The following is a 23,535-nucleotide window of genomic DNA, read 5'->3' as shown; positions in this document are numbered from 1 at the left end:
TTGTTGGATATAGAGACACATTTGGAGGACTTAAAAAAAAAAAAAAACATTGGCAACAAACCCGTGGTTTCATCTGATGGAATTGGGAAGAATACCACTAGGATGTCAGATTTGGTGCCTATCAACCTAATATAAAAAGGCACATGTCTTCTTTAGCAATGACCCACTCTAGATAACTGTATCAGCTATATATGGATGAATATTCCAATCCAACCCCGCCAGCCATACCCTATCCAGGTGGGTGAGATTGGGACTGAGTGAGAGTGACATCCGTGGCCAGTGTTGCTGGTGTGGTCGTGGCAGATGAGTCGTGATTCGGTAGCTCTGGATGACAGAGACGCTTTTGTTTTGTGGCATCCGCTCACACTAGGGCGCATCACAAGACAAGAGAGCTGGTCCCGTGACCAACCAACCACCGGAGCCAAGCTGGCCTGGGCCCACCACACCGCACCACAGCACAGGAGGTGGTGTACAGTGCAATGCAGTACAGTGCAGTACAGCAGCTCTGTGCTGTGCCCACCTGTCCCACATACCTACACAGTCCCTCACCAGGGTTGCCAGACTGGACTGGTACCCCACCCAAGTGAGCTGTTTAGGGCGACCTTCTACAGGTAAAATTGAAAACGCATTGGATCCCCCCACCTAGAGTCATGAACAAAGTAATCCATAGAAGTTCAGTCAAATTGGATGGGATTTAGTGCATTCAGGCAGTTTTTGAACATTTTTATAGGCTGGAAATCATCAGTGACGTCTGGCAACCCTGAGCCCCAGTGCCTTATTCTCCACACACGCGTGACGGGGGATGGGGCATCACGGCCACCTGCCCGTTCCTACAACTATTTATAAATGCGGCCCAGGCAGCCCGAGAGACAAGTAGCAGAGCCAGTGAGGCCAGGGGGGAGCATGTGGAATATATGCGATAAGGAGTACTGTACCGTATAGGCACTTCTGGTGGGCATCAGTCCACGCATAAATTAAGACTTAGAAAAGCCAAATTAAGAGCAATGATTCAAAGAAAGACCACAAAATATATATATTGCCGAATTTGGGATCAGGTCTGAAAGTGGTAAAAACAAATGGAATATTGCCCGGACGCTTTAGGGGAGCAGGCTTTAAAATGCACCGGCCATGCATTGCTAAACCATGTTTAACATAATCAGAATTAGAATTAGTCTCAGGTTCCAACCTTGCTACACCAACTGTCAAAAGTTGTACATCTCCTCATAGTTCACTGATACACTTCCATTCACATAATGTATTTAAAACCTACACATCTTTAACTTGAAGAAACATTAAATCCCTGACTGTGCCTTGTGCCAGTGTGCGACTCTTGAGGTGTTGGATTTGGCTGTTGGAGCAGAGAGTGAGATCAGTCAGCCATTGACATGCGCCCTGTTGAACTCTTGTCAGCTGATAGCATCAGTTGATCCATTATTCATTAGAACACAGAGCCAGTGAGAGTTAACTACAGCTCAGGCCAGACACTGCTCTGAAACACTTGAATGTAATTACAGGAGCGATGCACTTAAACATGTCAGACAAAACACACTATACTGTATGTGTGCCTGGACATTTTTAGTTCAACACTTGAGTCAGTTTCACATACAATACATTATATATCTATTGATCTATTGCAGATGGATATGAACTGTATTATACTTATTGTGTTATTGTACATTATAGGTACAAAAGACAAAAAAATCTAAGATGAACAGTGGTAGAAAGAATATTACTTATATCCATCTGTGATTTCATACAATTCATATGGACTAATATCCATCTGCAATAATTTTCATACAAAAAAGTTTTAAATAATAACATCCGCACAACCGGCTGAACACAGAGACATGATAAGATAAATAACAAGCACACTCTCTCTTCACTGTCTGCGCCATAAATGATTACATATCAAAGCAGATCTTTTCAATGCCCATGCCAAGAGTACACTGGGAATTAGGTTGCAGTGAACAACACATGGACCCACTGTACTACACTGCTCACACCAATCATGTCATTCTGATAAAGCCTTGAGCGAACAGCTCTCACTCGATACCATGTTGCATAGGGCACGGACTGTTCCTGATAGGGTCAAACTGAACTGAACTGGACGTCACTGGCGTCTTGAAGTGTCCAGAGAATGTAAACACCACCAGAGACATCTTGCCTTTTCAGGCCAGCCAAATCAAACAGAGATGTGTGTGTGGTAAAAAAAAGCAGAATGGATTTCATCAAGATGTTCTGCAGTACTTGCAGAGTCACGTTATCTATTGGAAGGAGAGCAAAGTTTAAACTGGGGTAAACTGTAGTGTGTGTGCCGTCACTGCTCTCGCTGCTGCCTGCAAACATAAAGACATCTGTGTTCAGCTTGTCCTCCTTCTTCCAGGCTGACCTCACTCCACCCACTGGCTGGAAAAAGGACACAAGATGTTGCGAGTCGCCCAGCAGATGTATGACACAACAAGGCAGAATTACTGCCGCCACATCGGGGAACAGGTTGTTCTTGAGGATTCTTCTTCTGGCAATTTCTAGCAAGACATTACCCGATCCCCTTCTTTGGTCAAGCAATCACACACACACACACACACACACACACACACACACACACACACACACACACACACACACACACACACACACACACACACACACACACACACACACACACACACACACACACACACACACACACACACACGACTGGTCCGAAGTCTAGAAACAAGCACATGCACACCCACACACCCACACTGGACGGAAGTATAGAAATATAAAGGTCGAAGAACCTCTTAACCTCTTCAAAAAATACAAGTTCAGAGAGTACAATATGATGGAGCAATTGCACACAATAGGGTACAAACACCAGAGTTGAGCAGATTTGGGAGTATTTGGGGTAGAAGGCTGTGTAATGTGCTTGCATGCATGGGCGTGTGTGCGTGAGAGGCACAGAAAGACATGGTTCCAATTAGTCATGGGGCATTATGTTGCTATTCTGAGTGAAGACTCAAGGATATCAATGAGTTAGCTCAGCTGCATTCAAAAACCCTCCCTTGCTTTGAGTCAGTTGTGAAGCTGACTGGGGTGGGGGGACAAATAGGTCAGTTGCCCCAGTCCCAGGAAGAAAGGGGGCCCAGATCTGAGTCCTCATTTCATTGTATGCATTGGGCGAGGGCCCTTTTAGATGACTTGGTCCTGGGCCCAGCCGAAGCTGTCAGCGGCCCTGGGCATAGCCTCTAAAATACCAATAGCAAATGTTACATCCAACATGCTTAACTGTCCCTTCTGTAGATACGGTACTGTATATATGAAGTTGTATTACACACAGGTCATAAAACTGTCATACTTTTATATCCTTGTGCTGTCACAATAGCCTGTGAAGGGCTGGTCAGATGGGTATTCTGAATACAGTATCAGTGCCTTGATACAGTAATCATCAACTTCAAATGTTTCATATCATTGGTTGCTTATCACCACTTTGACACTTTCACCGCGACTTCAGAGGGGACACTATGTGAACTTCCCCTTCTTCTCCCACCGACCAGCTTCTGAAGGCTAGTGGGGAGTTCCGGAACGTTTTCCTCTGATTCTTTCCAAAAAGGAACCCACGGCACACATTCTGATTCCGCCTCAGTTTTTTTTCCTCCTGTTGCTTTAAGTGGAAACCTACTGTCATATGATGATAAACATCAAGCAGTGTACCCGTTGGTCTTTTTAGCTGAGGCTAAAACACGACTGGCCCGGTGGGCCGTGGCTTCTGTCCAAACTTGCAGCAGGAGAGAGAGAGTGTGTGCACAGAGATTTAGGGAGTTGTCAAGGGGAGTACACAAAGCTTGGTTGGCACTGTGCCAATGACCGAACTAGCCCTCGAGTCCCCTCCTCCCACAACTCTCTTCTCTCTCTCTCTCTCTTCTCTCTCTCTCTCTCTCTCTCTCTCTCGTGTAAATGGTCAAGGCCTCAATTTGCAGCCCTTACCAAACAGCCTCTGCAGGTGAGAGGATCCTATCCTGACATTTAGGGTTTGGAAAATTAGAGCATTTCCACTGGCAAATTGATATTTGCGTCCAGGGCACTCTAAAACTGACGTCAGGGACAGACACATACGTAGTCATTCATAATTGTGGGCTATTTTTGTATTGTCCATCTTAGGGCATTCACTGAGGCTAGAGATCCATTATAGCGTTACGTTATCGCAGCTCGACGTACTGGATGCCCCAGTGTCGACGCACTGCTACTACAGCTCGCGTGGCCCGGGAGTTATATACAGGAAGTATATCAATCTACATTTCTAGCCGTTTTTATCGATATAGCAAACCAACTGCCCCTAAATTACAGTTCTAAATGCTCTTACCGAACTCGGCACATGTGTTTTTTTCACACACAGCTTGGCCTCGTGTTGTTATGCTTGTGGTCGAAATCGAACATAATCATTTGAACCCATGCATCATAAGCACATGCAACATAAATGCTTGTAGTCTACATTTTGTACATCCAAAAGTTCGATAGATGTCAAAAATCTACTTTTACGGAGGGAAATGCACCTTCGTGATGACCACAGGTATCATGGGACATCTTCATGTGCTCAACAGTCATTGGGTAACGCAGTCCGTCAGCCGCTGCTAATTTGCATAACTTTCAGGAGAGCTCAACTTTTGACGTGCCACCGGACCCACGCTCGCCGTGCCGGAATCCCGACATGCTTTGCGAATCCGGTAACGACGATATGCCCGCATTTCATTGAAAATGAATTGAATGCGTTGGTACGGCTTGCGTCAAACTGACAAATGGATGGGCACTGTAACTCGCCTGTCAGACAACCAACAGCAACCACCAGTGCCCACTTCTTTAATTTTCTATACATTTTTAACCTATCCCTTTACTAATTTTACCACCAAAACTATTTTTTCCAGTCATGACTATATCAGCTGTACCAGCTGTTACTGAAAGCTATTTGACATGCATGATTGTGTAATATAACTATCCAAATAAAGAGGGCTACCATCAACATGCTTGTGTATGTGTACAGTATGAACACCTGGGGCCTCCAAAACATTTCCATGTGCCTGCTATTCAAACTTTCTTCTTCGCATGATAGTGTGAAATCTTTCCCATACTCCCATAGCGGACCAGCGTCATATTACAGGTAAAGCCTCATATGCTGAGAGATTTACTTCAGGAGGACAATACCTCTCCTGGCTGGCATGGAACGTTGTTTCCACATATCAAAGCTTATACGTCCCAAGATCTTAAAGCTGACAGGGTTTCTCTGCTAAATGAAGTTGCTGTTGTGCGACTCCCTACTTACAGGCTGTGCAGGGATTTGGAGCCTCTGGCTAAAATGAAAGATAAACAGAGCTGCAGGTGGACTCAATTAGGCAGCACGGTAGGAGTGACATCTCATGGGAATAGGCTTCAGATTATCCTCTTGCTCTCTCCCATTGGGTCAGGCCATCATGGGTCATCCACGGGAGGGAGAAAGGGAGGCCAAACTTATCGGAGAAAAAGATCCCTGATCCCTGCTCTAATAATGAAAGACTTGTAGTGGGTTGGTCGTTATCCCATCTCTTTTTATGTAGACAAGGCGAATAAACAGGAGAAGAGTTTGTCCAGAAATTAGTGTTGCACCGATACCGATACCAGTATCGGTGGATCGGTACTAAAATGGTGGTTTCGGTATCGGTACCATTTACAGGTGCTTGTATGACACTTAAACAGCCTTGAAATTAGTTATTTCATAGAGGTATTTAAAAAGTATAACAAGTGTTGCTGGATTCACTTTGTATTAGTCTTTTTCCTGTTTCACAAAGGTAGGCAGCAGCCTGACAAAGCCATGCAATGTTTTACATCCAAGTAGTATGCACTACAGCCCTTATATACATTTCAAATAGGGTGGTATCGGTATCGGTATCGGTATCGGCCGATACGGCACAGCCATGTATCGGGTATCGGTATCGGGGCCAAAAAATGGTATCGGTGCAACACTACCAGAAATACTGGTCCGACACTACCATACCTCGCACACTTTCTTCTAATTCCTGCAAAAATGTAATGTATCTCTCTTCCTGCTTCCCTAACAAAAAAAAGAAAGAAACCATCTTCTATTTCCCCAGCAGGAACCTTCACAGAAACACACCTCCCTTCATTTCAATCTGAGATCAGACTCCCTTCTCCAGGAGATCCTGCTGAGGTCAGGTGACCAGAACAATGTTGTTGTTTTTTTATTTCAGAATCAAGCATGGTTTCAAGTTTACAGCAGTTGCAGAGCAAAGGAAAAATATCTCTGTGTCAATAATGTAACTACACACAGAAGTCATGATAGTTTCTTTGCATCTCAGTAATTGTGAAAAAAAGGGTCAACCACACCCAGGATTTCCCACTGATCACATGACGAGTTGAGCAAGAGGTCACTCTTGAAAACCCCAGGAGTGAGCAACACAGCATGGGGCACAGTGTTTTGTGACTGAACAAACATTTACTCATAGCTTTAACACACACACACACGCACACACTCTCACACACACACACCCACACGCGCACACACACACACACACACACACACACACACGCACACACGCACACACGCACACACGCACACACACACGCACACACGCACACACACACACACACACGCACGCACGCACGCACGTACGCAGTCTGTCAGTTTCTCTTTCATTGCCCATCTCTACCCACACGTACACACACACACTCCTGCCTCACCAAGCTATGACCTTACATTAGTCTTCATGACACCTGCACCATGTTGATTCTGGAGCTAGTCCACAATGATCCGCAGACTTTCTGTATGAGGCGCAAGCACCAATGTGTGTGCATCAGCACGGCTCGGGACATGAGCAACGCTCTCAGATTATGAGAGAGAGAAACCATGCTTGACAGGCAGGCTGGAAGGTCGGCGGAGGAGGGTTAAGAGTTCAAAGACGCTGTCCCCCGCCAGCCAGCTAGCCAGAAGCATCTCTCCCTCCCTCCCTCCCTCCCTCCCGCCCACCTCTCAACACCTCCGTGACGGGTGTCATAATCGGACCATCTAGGCTCATTAAAGTGCACTCACGCAGCTCCCCCAACACAATCAGGGAGCCTGGGCAACGGGCAGACAGAGGGGTAGACAGGCAGGCTGGCAGGCAGACTAGCAGAGAAAGACAGGCAGGCAGGCAGGCAGACAGACAGATAGACAGACAGGCAGACAGGGAAGGGAGCAATGAGCCGTGGAGAGACCAGCAGATGCTGAGGAGGCAGGTAACGGAACTACAGCACAACAGACGAGGAGAGAGAGAGAGAGAGAGAGAGAGAGAGAGAGAGAGAGAGAGAGAGAGAGAGAGAGAGAGAGAGAGAGAGAGGATGAGGGAGAGAATAACAACAGTGCATGGAGGAAGAGAGAGAAAGGTTTAAAAAAAAGATGGAGATAGAGAGTGGGAGGATGTAGTTCAAGAGTGAAGAGGAAAGGAAGAGAGAACAGGAGATTGAGAGTAAGAAAGACACAAGAGGAGAGATAGAGGCATAAAGGGCAAGAAAATAGAGTGAGAGAGCAAGTGAGACAGGCAGAAGGGCATGTGTGTGTGAGAAAAACAGAGAGCACCAGCAACAGACAAGTGAGAGCAAGAGAGAGAGAGCGAGAGAGAGAGAGAGAGAGAGAGAGAGAGAGAGAGAGAGAGAGAGAGAGAGAGAGAGAGAGAGAGAGAGAGAGAGAGAGAGAGAGAGAGGGAGGGAGGGAAGGAGGGACATAGAGAGGGTGAGAGAATGACAGAGACACGCTGATTCCCTGCTGGTGATGGAGAGTATGCACTGCCCTCCCCTCCCCTCCCCGGCGTTGGCTGGGAAAAGGGGAGGGCTCTGGTGGAGGGAGGGTGGAGTCTCTCCCGTGGAGATTCTGTAGTGGAGCCATGATTGAGCAATTTACTCTGACCTTGGGAAGAGGTCAGACCCAGGGAGGCACATTTCAGTCTGCATTTCACACAACCACACAGCGGCCTGCCACAAGTATGCCTCCGATGTCCAGAGCCAAAAAGACCGGACATGGACAGGCACTTGTGACACAAAGCCTGCTCAGCAGCAAGCACATAAAAATGACTCCGGTCTTTCTGGAGTATATAGAACTAGTCCAGAGGGCAAGCTATTTTAGTTTGGCAAAAGTTGTATTTCTTTGTGGACTGGAGAAAGGCATAAAGGCAGGCTTTCATTAAGAAGTCCTGCTTGGAAACAGAACTAGCCTGCGCGACCCGTTAACTCCCCTACTGCCAATAGCACTACTGTTATTTTCCACAAAACAGTAGCATGGAAGCGATAGCATTCTGTAGAAAAGGCACACAGAGGATACAACTGTGACCGTGTCTGATTTTACAGCTTTTATACAACATTACCTTCAGACCCGTTCAGCTAAGTTTATGACTTGCCAACGCCCATTTTCACAAACTTCCTAGTTCCCGACTATTGATTCGACCCTTTGACCTTCTAGCTGGGGGAAGATCTGAGTAAATCCTCTATGGAATCTCAGAAAGGACTTGAGTCCTCTTGAGCGGTGTAGTCTGGAAGCAGCCTGTTGGGCTCCGTATATTGGGCTCAGGTATAACAGGTGTTGACATATCGAAACATGATATTTTGCTTGGGCACTAGCGTGCTTGTGCTGTCATGTCAGGCTATTTTGTGCAAACAGAAAACACTACGACAGGGCCCAACCCCTCTGTCGGGCCCACGTGCTGACGCTGTCAACAGTGCGGCTGGCGGGTTTAAAAGAGTGCCGACATGCGGGCAGAGGAAGAGTGAGGAGGGCACACAGCAGGGGACATTGATTATGGCCAAAGTCCGCCCCTATTATCAGGCCCCTTTTGTGTAGTTTACAAGGCCAACGAACCCTTTAGCCCCAAGGACTGACTTCAATTGTTATCTCATAAAAATCTGGCAACCTGACAGTTGCGGACAGCCTGCACCTTGTAGCGTTCTGCTGGCATCGGCACTACTGTAAAGTAGGCCTGGGGGCAAGGGGTGCCTGGTGGGTGGGGCAGTGTTGGTGGGTGGGTGGGTGGTGGGTACTGTTCACTCCTCTCATCTTCCCTGCCACCCTCTCTCCCTCCCTCTACGGCTCTCGTCTCTACTGCCCCTCAAAGGATTATAGGTGATATGAGTGTTTGTGTTTGCCATGTTGCCATGCCAACCGCTGTGTGCATACTTCACTGCATCAGCTCTTGGCCTACTGACAGTGTACATTTCAGTGGCTCCACACAGAAACAATGGCTGCTTTGATGTGAGGACCCGAATGAATATAAACAGGAGTCACAGGCAAAACAGCCTCACATATATTATATAGAGTACCTAATAGTCTACCCATTTTCATATTCAAGAACATCAGAAGAAATCACACTTTTTGAATGACATCATTTTTTCCTCTCTTGCACACTAAACTTGCATGAATAAGGCCGTTGTTGAATAAGGCCGGCTGTAACTACTACTTGGGTTACGTTTGGGTCTGTGACTTACCGGGTCGGCGGGTCCACAGAGCTCTCTGAAGGTTTTCGGTCCGTCTGGGGGACGAATCTCCAGTGCCATGCAAGCTCCAGAGCACAGCTCAGCCACCATTCCCTGCAGCAGCAACACAGGACACATAACACAGGCAAGGAGTTAAAAGTGCCGACTCATAGCGTCCAAACTAGCTAGGCTGGCTAAGCCTGGTGGTGGTGTTGGTGGCAATGAAACGGCCTATTATGCGCGGGCAGACCTTGGAAAGACATTGGAGCAGCTGCGGCACTGTAGCTGTGGACTGAGACGGGTTCAGGTTTCACTCAGGACAACCCAAAGAAGAGAAATATATAAATAAGAAAAGTAAATAAACGTGAACAACCGATTTCATTGTTGAGTGAGAACCTGCTCGCTTCCAGAATGAATCTCGGGTTTTATGAGATACATTCTGTAACATTGTGCGAGTGGGGGGGAAATGGTGATGGAGGAGGAGGATGAGATGCAATGGTAGAGTCCATGTAAAGGAGCAAAGACATGGGAGAGGAGAGCAGGGGAGAGGTAGAGCAGTGGAGAGGAGAGGAAAGGAGAGGAGAGCAGGGGAGAGGTAGAGTAGTGGAGAAGAGAGCTAATTTTAGCAGAGCCTTCACACTCAAACTGCCCATACACAACACATTAGATGACAGGGGAAGATTATGGTTGACCAGTGTACACAAACACAAGGCAGTGACACTTGCAGCTTACGCTGAGTGGGTTAGTCGCCACACTGTCTCACTTCGCTCTTATCCCTCTGTTTAAATTGTACTTTGAGTATGCAGACTGTAAAACGCCTAAATTAAATCTGTAAATCTTCGTCTATTCTTCATTCATCTCTTCAGCTAGATTTGGGTCTTCATAGTGTTTGTTTTATTGTCTTCAGTGTACTTGGTAGTTTATCCTCTGTCTTTTGTGTTTTAAACGTTGCTGCAACCCCTCATGGTCTCCCTGGAGGAAATTACAGTCACTCAATGACATTCAAATAAATGAATGAATGAATGAATGAATGAATGAATGAATGAATGAATGAATCAATCAATCAATCAATCAATCAATCAATCGATCAATCAATCAAACACAGACATTAATCAAACATCAAACATGTCAAACATGACAAAGTATGACACAGGGAATCCAATATTCCAAAACAACAAAGGAATATGGCTAATAAAAGCGAAATAGCAAATGGGTAATTCGGAGGAAGGTTTTAGATTTATTGAACAACCATATACTATGAGCCATCCGATTACTCCAAGTGACAGTGAAGAACAGTAAAGATAAATGGGACAGCTCAAGGCCACTGGTTTAGCTGAGGCAACACACCTGCTATCAGTCCATGACCACAAGCTGACCTCAAAACTGCACCTGAGCTGGGCTGGGTCGGTTTATTTATCAGGGTTCCAACTCCCAGTTAGATATAGAAAATTCCCTGGCTGGCCTTCCCTGACCTAGAGCAGGAGCCCCTGGTTTTGTAGTACCATGTTTCCTTGACTTACTGAACCATGCAATGTCCTTGAAAGATTTGGGCAATCTCCATTGGTCACCCACACAGTAACAACTTGGATGTTCCATGGAAGTTGCATGGTATGCATGCACATGGAAGGGGGGACAGAATATGTGGATCCTAGTATAAAAGCTGAATTTGCATGGCTTAGTAAGGCAATGGCTTTATAAGGAAATGCCCAATATATAACGATTTTGTACATTTAAACCAGTCAAACCAATTCCAACGTCCTTTATTGATCTTAAAGGGACAGTTTGGTCAATTTCAACATGCAGTTGTATTGCTCACACTACCCTGGACTTGTCAGTACCTGAGATTTTTTTTTCTTCTTCTTCAGCCGTTTCCGAGATCCTGGTCATTGTAATGGGGGCAGCTCTTTGTTTACATTTCAAAAAAACATTTGTATTTATTCCCAAAAACATCCAAAAGGTTATAAAACATCAGCAGACAACTAGCAAACAGCGGTACCTTTTGGGAAAATATTTGGAGTTGGCCTATGTTTCATTTTTTAAAAATGTAAACAAACGCTGCCCCCATTAGAATTGCTCATATCTCGGAAAGGGCTGAGCCGAAAAATGTGGCATCACCAGGTACTGACAAGTCAAGGGTAGCGTGAGCCATACAACTGCATGTTGAAATTGACCAAACTGTCCCTTTAAGTCCTACAACTAGCTAACACAAATAACACAGGAAATTCATGACAGTGAAAGTTTTGGTGCATGTGGCTTTTGCATGAGCATTCACAGATGGATCTTTTCAATTTGAGGTTATGTTGAAAATAAATGACTTGCAAAGGTACGCAAGTTTCAGCCATTGAATCTCCCATTGCAATATTCTCTGATAATCTGACTTTCCTGGTCTGGCACAGCCTTACGTAACTGATGTTGGGAGGGTTGTTGAAGAGAAAATAGACATGTTTGTTTAATGTTGATTGAGTAACAGGGTAAAGAAGACGACTCACTGAGCACAGGAAATATTCTACTGATGCAGCAATTTTGATATAAACAACCAGAATGTCAGACTCCCATCAATGTACAGTATACCGTACAGTATATAGCTATTCAGTCTCCTTCAATGTCCTTAATGCAAATAAATCAATTAGGCATCCAATTCACCATGAATGACAGGCAGGGCATACCGTAATCTCTTATAAAGGCCAGTGGCATGCCTGTCATAATGCCTCTCCTGTTGTTCTGACCTGTCAGGGGGCATCCATATGAAGTCTTGGAATTCCTTGGAGTAAAACTGAAAGCCCTCAGAATGCGATATAAATAGCACACACCTGGGCACATGTTTGGTCAGCAGTGCGTCTTATATTGACTTGCTACTAGGGGTGTATATCACAGCCTCCATGACGATATGATTCAATATCGATATCTTATTATTTGATGCAATGCGATTAGAGTATTTTCGATACTTATGAATGCCCCACGATACTATACAATACGATTCGATTCGACTTTTTTTCAATTACTTTTCCGCTTCTATTATGTAATGGAGCTAGGGCATTGGGCAGGGGCCAGCGATTCGATTATTTTTGATACGCAAGAATGCCCCACGATACGATGCGATTTGATTTGATTCAATCATCATATTATATCACGATATATTTATACATTTCGATTATTATTTACACCCCTACTTGCTACAGAGGAGAGAAGGGAGGAGGGCTGTGGTGGTACATGCATCTTTTGAATCAGACTTGGGATTAGGAGGCTTCGTTACACTTTCCTACTGTAAAATTACATAAAGGGATTAATCCAAGAAGAGGCTCAGTGGATGGTGGAGGTGGAATTTGGGGGCTGAGGTCAATTGCTAAAGCAGTTGTTTAACTAAGATGTTATTGATAATGACTCATACAAAATATCGAGTTTAAACTAGTTTACGCTGCTAGTCTAGAGTTAGAGCTAGTCGAGTCTAGTTAAAGTCGGGCCATGGCATGTTTCAGCTCACAGAGAAAAGCTGCCGTTCTAACTTCCTCACAGGCAGGCAGGCAGGTAGGGGATTACAGGGAAAGGGAACTAGAGGTTATTTCATACAGCACCCCATCATCATGTGCTGTTTGCACGCTGACATTATTTGGGCAAACGGACAAGCAGCTTAAGGCTGAAATCCGCAGGGGGAAAAGAGAGAGATATGTAGGTAGGTGAGGGCAGTCGGAGCCTGTGATGAGGCATGGTACCTCACCATGAAATGAGAGAAGGTGGGGTGTGGTGGGGGTGGTGGTGGTGGTTGTGGTGGGGGTGGTGGTGGTGGTGGTGGTGGTGGTGGGGTGAAACCATGGCAACCAGGCAGCGGGTGCTGAATATAGTGCTTCAGATAAGATGTGCCTGTCTGCACCGTGTCTTTTGGCAGACGCTGTTCTTGTCGGGGAGTTTGTGAGCGAGCGTCGGGTGCTGACGACGGCCGCGTGTGCGAGGGAGCATTCACAGACAGATGTCGGCTCCTGGAGTCACGCATGTTTTTGAGCAGAGCCACGCGACACAGCACCGCAGTAGTGCCTGTAAAAGTCCTCAGCAACAGAGTTGATCGGGAGATGACTGTCACGCACTCTCATGATAGTGAGAAAAAATAAATAACTAGACGGTTTTCAGCTTGACACCATGCCACAAACATTTCCCCCAATATATGAGGGCGTTGTCTTACACAAAGCCACTATGGAATGAGAATGAGTTAGCTATTCTTCCTCTGAAACCCCTCTGTGTTTCCCACTGTGGCTTGATGGCCAGAAGAGGAGTCCAGTTTAACAGGAAACACATGCTGAAGAGGGAGGGAGGAGGAGAAGCTTATAACCTATATATTGCATGCCTTCACTACACTACACTACCGGCGAAACATATGTGCTACGGTATTTGCAATAATGCCGAAAAATAACAAAACACCAAAGGCAGCCCCCGTCTCTTCAGCATGCCCGTCATGCTTACCGTGTACTCTGCCACAACCCCTTTGTAAACCTCCAGGAATTCCTCAGCGTTGGCTTTGTCCATGTTGAACTGCAGAGATGGAGAGATGTGGATCAAATGGCATGATGAGCAACTGTCCCAAAGATTCAGATGCTGTTTACAGGTATTCCTATATTTTTAAAAGCGCTTTTACATTATAAACACGGCAGGTGGATAAGTAGAAAAACACCATTGTGACAGGTGTGTTTTAGCCCCCTAAAAGGAATATTTTTTAATACCAGTTTTAAAATATCCATATACATGTAAACAGCTTCTTACTGAGAAGGACAAAACTACAATAAGACGCCCATACAAAAAATATGGAAGCTTACTACATGATTCACATAAAAGTGTCACAGATTATTGCCCATAGATTATTTTCCGCATGTCTGAGTAAAGCACACATACACATTCAATTAACACAATTATGAACATAATGAAACTTACAACATGATTTATGCATGGACTATACTATACAGTTCTTACTTGTGTATGGCACATACTATGCAAGTGGTCCATCAGTTGGTTTCCTCAAGTTTGAGTAAAGCACTCATGCACATTACATCTATGCTGCTTACTCTACATTGCAACTCACAAACATTGTGTGTTTTTACTCATATGACGCATACTACAACAGTGCCATTTTTTAATTTCCCTCATGGAAGACTTAGATAATATGGCTGTTGAATCATTTTGCAAGTTTAATGTAGTATTTCTTTTTTGAACAGGAAACACACTGCCACTTTCACGTCAAAATCAGAAACCAATCAAGCGGCTGAATGTCGTTTTGGTGGAGTGGCTTTTGTGGTTGTTCAAAAAAAATAAATCTAAACGGTTACTGGTTGAGATCATCATCTCATATGCTGTTTTATTATATCCCCGAAACGCGGAGCGTCGGGGATGTAATGGTTTTGCGTGCGCCGCCGCCGCGTCCGCCGCCGCGTCCGCCGCGTCCGCCGCCGCCGCCGCGTAAGGTCTTTCGTGTTAACGCGATAACTTTTGAACCGATGTTTGGATTTGTCCCAGATTTTTTGGGTGAATGCTCTAGGGAAGGTTCATGAATTGATTCGAGTTTGGAGGTCAACACTTTCAAGATGGCTGAATTCAAGATGGCCGAATTTTTGTTTGGTCCATAACTTGTGACCGGGTGGATGGATTTGTCCCAGATTTGGTGTGTGAATGCTCTAGGGTAGGTTCATGAACTGATTAGAGTTTGGAGGCCAACACTTTCAAGATGGCTGAATTCAAGATGGCTGAATTATTGTTTGGCCCATAACTACTGACCGGGTGGATGGATTTGTCCCAGATTTTGTGTGTGAATGCTCTAGGGTAGGTCTATGAACTGCTTCGAGTTGGGAGGTCAACACTTTCAAGATGGCTGAATTCAAGATGGCCGAATTTTTGTTTGGTCCATAACTTGTGACCGGGTGGATGGATTTGTCCCAGATTTGGTGTGTGAATGCTCTAGGGTAGGTTCATGAACTGATTAGAGTTTGGAGGCCAACACTTTCAAGATGGCTGAATTCAAGATGGCTGAATTATTGTTTGGCCCATAACTACTGACCGGGTGGATGGATTTGTCCCAGATTTTGTGTGTGAATGCTCTAGGGTAGGTTCATGAACTGATTCGAGTTTGGAAGACAACACTTTCAAAATGGCGGAATTTTCATTTGGCCCATAACTTCTGACTGGGTGGATTGATTTGCCCGGTAACACCTTATTTTAATGGTTCACCATTTCAGTGAATCTACCATATTAGGTACAGTGTAATAGCCAATGTAACAATATTTAATACCATGTAATACTAGTGTAATACCAGTGTAACAATATGCAATATCAGGTACAGTGTAATAACGATTGTAACTGTATGCAATACCATGTAATATAGTGTAATACCAGTGTAACAATATGCAATACCATGTAATACCACTTACGCACAAACACATGATGTAAGTAAAAAAATGGCAGTGTTACACTGGTATTACATTGTATTAAATATTGTTACACTGGTTATTACACTGTACCTAATGTGGTATATCCACTGAACCATTAAAACAGTACTACCATTTGCCCCATTTTTTGCTTCATTTTCACAATAGTCGTTTGGTTTTAAGCCTATGCACGTCATGTCACGTCTGTATGTATCATATACGTTTACGAAATGGTGGACGGGAGTGGTAGGAATGATGGGGGACTGGAAGCGTCGCGTTTCGGGGATATACCTTAAGCAGTCGAAGGCGACTGCACAGGCAGTCTAGTTGCTCATGCATTTTTGGTCGGGTTTGGCAGTCAGATCAACCAGTCATATAGAGCCAGTCAGCATTCGTGACAGACTGGGCCTGGTTGAAGTCAACCTCTGGGGACATCTATAATTGAATATGAGAGGAAGGACGTACAGTGTGTGGGGGACATAGCAGGGGGAGAGAGAAACCAACCCTTCCTCAATCCACAACAAATTCCCATGAGCGTGAGCCAGCATGGCTTAGTGCCACATGATGTGGTCACAGAAAAGCATGCAGGAAAGAAACGAACATTCAAAAAAAAAAAAAACCCACCATTTAATTCTTTCCCCTGTCATATTATAAAAAAAATAAATACATCCTTTAATTCTTTCCCCTCTCCTATTATTTTTGAATGAAGGATCTTTTCTTATGCCCAAGGTCTAACACCTCAGTGGCGTTTTTTTGGGATCAGACGTCAGGTGGTAACCACAGCCAATGCCTAAAACTAACAAGCAATTGGTAATTAATTTACTACAATGAATAGGCTTCTCAGATAATCCACTAAAAACAAAAAAGTAATGCATCCATACAATGGCATTAGCTGTGGTTGTATCCCCCTGACTACTACTAAAACGTCACTGACCCCTAAACATTCTAACACAGTTTGTGTCGCATCGCCCTGTCCATTACTTTTACTACAGTGAACAAACGTCATGAAAAGACAAACAGAAGTGCTATTGATTGACTGTGGCCCCAGCGTCACCACTGTACACCATGTTTGGCCGGCCCGAGCAGGTCACATGACCAGGCCCCTCTGCTCCAGTTGGAGGGCGAGAGGCAGCAGGGGACTGGGGAAGGTCACTGGCTGCAGTGGCGGCTGTCTGATCGATACCAGGGGTCAGTTTGGACCAGAGACAGGAAGAGGAGACGAGCCTGGCCTGGGGGTCACATGACCAGCTGTGGAGCTACTGGGATAAGGTAGAGGATGGGGAAGGGGTAGTGGGCAGTGGGGAGTGGGGGAGGGGTTGTGATCTACATTGGGATCAGTTCAGTTAATCATTCCAATCAGCTTTGATTTTTTGGGCCACAGAGTTCGAGTTGGGTGCGTTTTATTTTTGAAAAAGGGCTTTTTGCCTCTTTGTTGATGAAAGGACAGTCGAGAATATGACAGGGAGAGAGTGGCAGAGAGAGGTGGGGAAGGGCTGGGAAATGACCCAGGCCGGACTCGAACCCGTGTCCCCATGAGCATGTAAGCCCATATGTGGGGGGCTTAGCATGCTGTTCCCGCACCCCCTTCGAGCTGGGTGCAGTTTTGGCATTCATAAAGCTATATTTAAAAATGCCCATCAACAATTGCTAAAAGAAAGGAAGAAACAAACAAACAAAATAAATAAAATAACGACACAAATAATTCTTACCATCTGCAGTGCTGTGATTTCAAAACCCGCGTCTATGATAGATCCTAGAATTTTTCCTGTCAAGCCTGTAACAAGAAAGAAATTGAACCAGAACAGAGATGTTACAAATAAACCAGAAAAAAGGCTATGAATAAATGAATAAAACACATTCCGCCTGCCATCATTGAAATACTGCCTACCTTCTAGCGCTCTGATATTCAGGACAATTTTACCATGCTCTATGTATAAGATGATTTCATACCTTCAGTATATACTGTAATTGAATGTCACACACGTGTCATTCTGGCATCTTCCTTATTTTCACAGTCACACACAGAGCCCCCCCCATGTCTTCCTTTAGTGTATCATTAAGGCAATCACTGCACATGTCTTATATTATGAATTGCAAACTGCACGTTTTCGGTCTCTGAACACTGCACAGAAAACATGTTCATGATGGGTTCAGGGAAATATGAAATTAATCGGAGGTTGTATGAAGAAGGAACAGCCATATCATGCTGAATCAGCAAACACAAGGTAAAGTCCAAGTTAAAGGAAAACATTGGCTACACTTAACTTAAGAGTAGGCATGGAAGAAGAGAATCAAACCTTCCTGACAACAAGCATCATTTTATCATACCATCGTTTTATATTAGCTTAGCATTGGACAAGATCAACTTTGTTCTGAAGGTCAGCAGAGTTCACTGGCCCCTTCTTTTTCTCTCCAAAGAGGAGAAGACAAAGTAAGGGATTGCCAGTTCACTTTAAGATACATACATCCACATTTACATTCCACACAAAAAAAGGACATGGAAAGGGAACTTTTATCTGTATTCAGCATCACTTTTGTCAATAAACATGCACGTCACTGAGGACGTAAGGACATATTTAAAACAGCGATATTACTGGAAATCATGGGCATAGTCCAATGCCAATAGTCTGACAGAGAGAAGATAATGTTTGGCACAAACAGTGTAATGTACAGCGGGGGACAACTGCAAATCCAGACCACAAATGTTTCTGATATATTTCCTCTCCTCATACCTAAATTGTCCATTCAGAGACAGTGTTTGCACACACAACTGACATCCATTGTCCTGGCTCGGAAAAAAACTGAAATGGCATTTGTGACTCAGTCCAGGGCATACACATACACAATTCCCAAACAATCATGAGCACTTAGGCTGAGCGGGTGTAACTTGATTGCTTGTTCATCTTGAATATCAACAAAACCCTCGGTGCAATCACGGACAATGTCTCTAACGAGTTCGCATAAGCTGTGAAAAAAACACAGTGATGTAGTGTACGAATTAAATTAGCAGCACGATGGAGGGATGAGGTGGACATGAAAAGACTATTCATAACATTTTTGGAAATTTAATAACGTTTCTGGACGTCATCAGCTTGATTACATTTATCTCATCCCCCCATAGAGTGATTTATGCGCTGTAAGGAGCCAAGGATATTGTTTTGTGGGGGGTGGGGGGGGGGGTGTATCAGCTCCTTGTCACCAGAGGGGTGGGGGGACTAAGCATCGACTCCACGGCAAAATGTGATCAAATTATGTAAAGGGAACAGGGTGAGAAGATACAGTGTTAGTGAAACACACCCAGGCATACATCAGGTGGCTTAAATGGATCTTTGTAGAATAATAATAATCTAAATTATTCAAATATGCTTTTAATCTCTGAGCAGCACTCACTGAAACCCACAGTTGTGGCTCAGCAGTGCAGAACCGGCAGCAACCTGTTTGCACACTGCGCACACACACACACGTGCAACACACGTGCATACAAACACACACGCACACGCACACACAGACTCTGCGCTGAAGGGAGTGGTGGATTACCGCATCACTTCTCACTCAGCATCCTTTCCTCAGTCACACGCCGTGGCTGGCTGCCTGACTGGCTGGCTGGCTGACTGGCTTGCTGGCTCGCCGGCCGTTCAGTTCCATCACGAAGCATCTCCCCAACGCAACCCGCCCTGCCTGTTGCTAGGAGATGGATCTTGCGGGTGCCTAGCAACACATGCTTCCCCATTCCAGTCATGAGTGAGGTCACAGCCGGTGCGCCTCATTGGCTGACGTTTCCCCCAGACAGGAGGAAGGTGTGTCTAAGGTGTCAACGTGCTGAGCCACGGGGACGGAAAAAAGACAAGGCTGGGGCTGTGAGCAGAGTGGGGGCTGCTGCCATGGCTAAAGAATAGGCAGGGGATGGCTATGACCTCTAAGACGCCTCCTTGGGGACGGTGTCGGGGACGGGCACGGTTCTCTGTGTCACGCGAGTCCAGTCCACCATAAGTCACTTTTATTATGATGAACTTTGGGCAAGGGATGGTGTGGACGTTCGAAGGGGGGTTAATGAATAATAGCCATGGGTTTAATCTATACTGCTTAGTAAAGCAAGGTTAACCCTGCTCCCTCTGACCTCTTCCCATGCAGAGAGAGAGAGAGGCTCTGAATATGCTCTTTTCACACATAAGCAACTCTGTCAGGTGAGAGGGGGGAAACGAGTGAAAGGACAAACGGGACAGAAAAAAAAATCACGATCGAGCAAGATCTGGTCCGGATACACGCCCACAAACAGCCTCACACAGACAGACTCACTCACTCACTCACTCACACTCACACACACCCTCGCAATAATTGGTTAGGCGTCGTGATGTCAGTCCTGGTACAAAGTCACAGCAATGTCGGCATAATGAAGTGCAGGGTGCCCGGGTAGGCAGGCAAGCAGCGCTGGCTAGAGCTCCTTTGACGAGGAGGCTGAGCAAATGATTAGCCAAGAGGTTTTGAAGGATGCCACCGCCTTCCTTCACAGCACCGAGCCAGTTTAAGGCAGCCCACTCGAGAATGGCAAACTTTATGGCACTGCTGTGCCCTATAGCCACAAATATGCATCTGTAATGATTAAGCCATTCCACGATTAGCCCAGAAACAGATTAAAACACACACACACACACACACACACACACACACACACACACACACACACACACACACACACACACACACACACACACACACACACACACACACACACACACACACACACACACACACACAAGTACACACACACACACACACACACTACTCTTGTCCAGATAATTTCTGCCGCACTCCACATTTTATTTTTTATAAAGCTGCTTCCCATCCTAGGCTGTGTCACCAGAGCAAGAATCACTAGAAGTGGGGGCACTTTACTCACTGCTAGCACCAACACGAGCTGAAGTGATAGCAGCAACCACCACACAAACACAATCACAGTCAAGGAATTGTTTGATGGGGGGGGTGGGGGTGGTGTGGATTACGTAAACCTCAGCAGCAGGACAATGCTACGGAGCCACATCACATGGGGGGGCAAGGCCACAGAATTAGCAGGGTGGCTGCCACCTAATCTCCGGAATTATTTCCATGGTCCTCCTGTGCGCCCTACTCTTTCCGTCTCGCGCCCTTTCCCTCTCCCTCGCTCTCTTTTTCACTTTCTCTTCTTTCACTCGCTCTTGCTCTCACTCTCACTCTCTCTCTCTCTCTCTGCAGGAACTTTTGTCATGAGTCACTATTTATGGGTTCCGTTGAAAACCTGCGGGAGGCTAGATATCCCAATCAAAACCTAATCTAGTCCTAAATACTCTTTGAATTACCTGTGCTTGGAGACAACACAAAGGAGGGGGGTAGATAGGTGAGAAATGAAAACCTGTGTGGGTTTTTGTGCAAGCCTTTATTGTGTGTATAAGCATTTGCATCTCTTTGTGTGTGTGTGTGTGTGTGTGTGTGTGTGTGTGTGTGTGTGTGTGTGTGTGTGTGTGTGTGTGTGTGTGTGTGTGTTCCTCTGTGGGGGCTCCGGTCAAAGTTGCCAAAGCGGTGACTCACACACACACACACACACACACACACACACACACACACACACACACACACACACACACACACACACACACACACACACACACACACACACACACACACACACACACACACACACACACACACACACACACACACAAGCTGCCGATAGGTTGAGTGAAAGAAAGGCTCCTTGCTGAAAACCACAAACATTGCACAGCTCAGCAAAGCTTTTAACCAACCACATTCACCAGGAACACACACACACATGCACACACACACACACACACGCGTGCACGCGCATGCACATGCTTCACATGCCTCACATGCTCTCTTCAGGCATTCACAGGCAACCACTATAGATTCGCTTGATTACTGCGGACGGCAAGATTCGTAATCTACTAACGCACCGCTATGCCTTCAAGCCATAAATAACGGTGGTGGACAGTAATGCAATATATCAAGTCAAGGCATACAAAGCGCAACGATGGGGTGTGGACGAATAGAGGGAAAAAAAGGAAAACACTGCTCCACCCACTACCTAGTTGGCAGCAAAAGTAAAAAGCATCTGCTAATCCATGGCTTAGTCAGAAGATCGGGCATTGAATATGGTAAATCCGTCTGAGACAAACAGGCTACAACAGGAGACAAGTAAAACATTCTACGGGCGCGAAAGTTAAGAACGTGTTGTTCACACACAACACTCACACACACACAAACACACGAGATGATGCCGAGCCCGCTCCCGGTTGACCAAGTGGCTCTAGTCAGGACCGCGGACAGCTTTGGCCGGACCTGGGACAGTCATCTCAAAGGGCCCTCCAGCCAATACAAACAATGCAATGAGGACCCAATTTTGCACCCTCCCCCCACCCGCCGGGCCCCAAGACAACTGACCCCTTTGTCCCCTCCCTGTCGACGTCCCTGCCTCTGGTAGTATATAAGACCGAAAGCACCCTCAGTGAACAGGGAGCTTGTGTGAAATGTCAACTAGGGGGAGTCCAGTCAGAGGGAGCGTGGTGTGCAGTGCGTTATGTGAAATATCTACCTCTGCTTGGGCCAGAGGATTTCAGATTTCACAGGTCAGCGCTCCGGAGGCATGCTCCTCGACTAGGGATCAGAGAGGGGATTTGGAAAAATCCGGAGGGAAGGTTGGTTAAGAATATGCGCCGCGGCGGTGGCGGCAGTGGTGGTGGCTTTAGGAGTGGGGAGGGTGACGCGGCCGGCCGGCCATCAAACATATAATGAGCGCGACAGCGGTGCGGCCAAAAGGGGAAAGAGACACTTATATAAGAGATAAGGTAGCTCTGTAGCGACAGGAGCACCGGCAAATCACCGCAGCAGCAGAAGAGAAAAGTGTTGTAGACGTTTGGTCAGTAGCAGAAATGAATTAAGTAAAAGTACTCTTACACCGTATCTACCTCGTTAGGTACAGTGGAATAACTGGTGTATACACCATGTAAAATCATCTGCTTGTGTTGCAATGGCATCAGTAAGAGAACTTCTACTTCTACTTTATACACCTCTGATGAGGGGTAGCCATTGTGCACAGACTTACAGACAGACACAGGACACATTAGCAGGGGGAAAATAGAAAGATCAATACACAAGTGCACTTCACAAGGAGGAGGAAAGCTCAGAAGGCTCAGAAGTTCAACAACAATTGATAAAGTGCTCTCGGGTGATAAGAAATGAAAGGCCTGCCCTTCAGGTGAAAGATAGGATGCTGTTTATATGATCCCTCTTTGTTTACCAAAGTCTAAAAAACGCCTTTCTTTTCATGGCATGTTGCATAAGTGAAATTTCTTCAGTCTTGGAGTCAACACTGGACCGGAGTGACAATGTCAGGGACAATCTCATGCTCAGGGACAATCACAGCCTGCCTACATCATCCCGTGTTTTCGTAGTGTTCATGGGCGATATACAGTACGTATGTGTCACAAATGAGGCAGCCAGTGACAACAGGCGACACATCCTCCCCTTTCCCATAAGTGTGTGATGAGTCAGAGCTGGTCACATTGCAACATAAGCATGGAAACATTACAAAAAAGAAAGCCGCCTCCCCTTCCCACCAACGGAGCTTTATAGAGACAATGTGAAAGGAAAACTGCTTTTAAAATGTGGGATGGTATCT

The 23,535-nt window shown here is 45.6% G+C and overlaps 1 protein-coding gene across 3 annotated transcripts in view; it reads right to left on the bottom strand.

Moving 5' to 3' along the window:
- nme7 (NME/NM23 family member 7) overlaps positions 1-23,535 on the bottom strand; it is a 50,466-nt gene that overhangs the window by 9,301 nt on the left and 17,630 nt on the right. For all 3 annotated transcript variants that reach the window (XM_063201641.1, XM_063201640.1, XM_063201642.1), the window contains exons 8-10: positions 17,576-17,640; positions 13,918-13,986; positions 9,478-9,579 (exon numbers count right to left, since the gene is read on the bottom strand). In XM_063201641.1, coding sequence (XP_063057711.1) covers positions 9,478-9,579; positions 13,918-13,986; positions 17,576-17,640 — 236 coding nt within the window. The remainder of the gene's footprint in view (positions 1-9,477; positions 9,580-13,917; positions 13,987-17,575; positions 17,641-23,535) is intronic.

The sequence above is a fragment of the Engraulis encrasicolus genome, chromosome 6 (genome assembly GCF_034702125.1).
Source record: "Engraulis encrasicolus isolate BLACKSEA-1 chromosome 6, IST_EnEncr_1.0, whole genome shotgun sequence".
NCBI lineage: Eukaryota > Metazoa > Chordata > Actinopteri > Clupeiformes > Engraulidae > Engraulis > Engraulis encrasicolus.
This window is presented reverse-complemented; position numbering and strand designations above follow the sequence as displayed.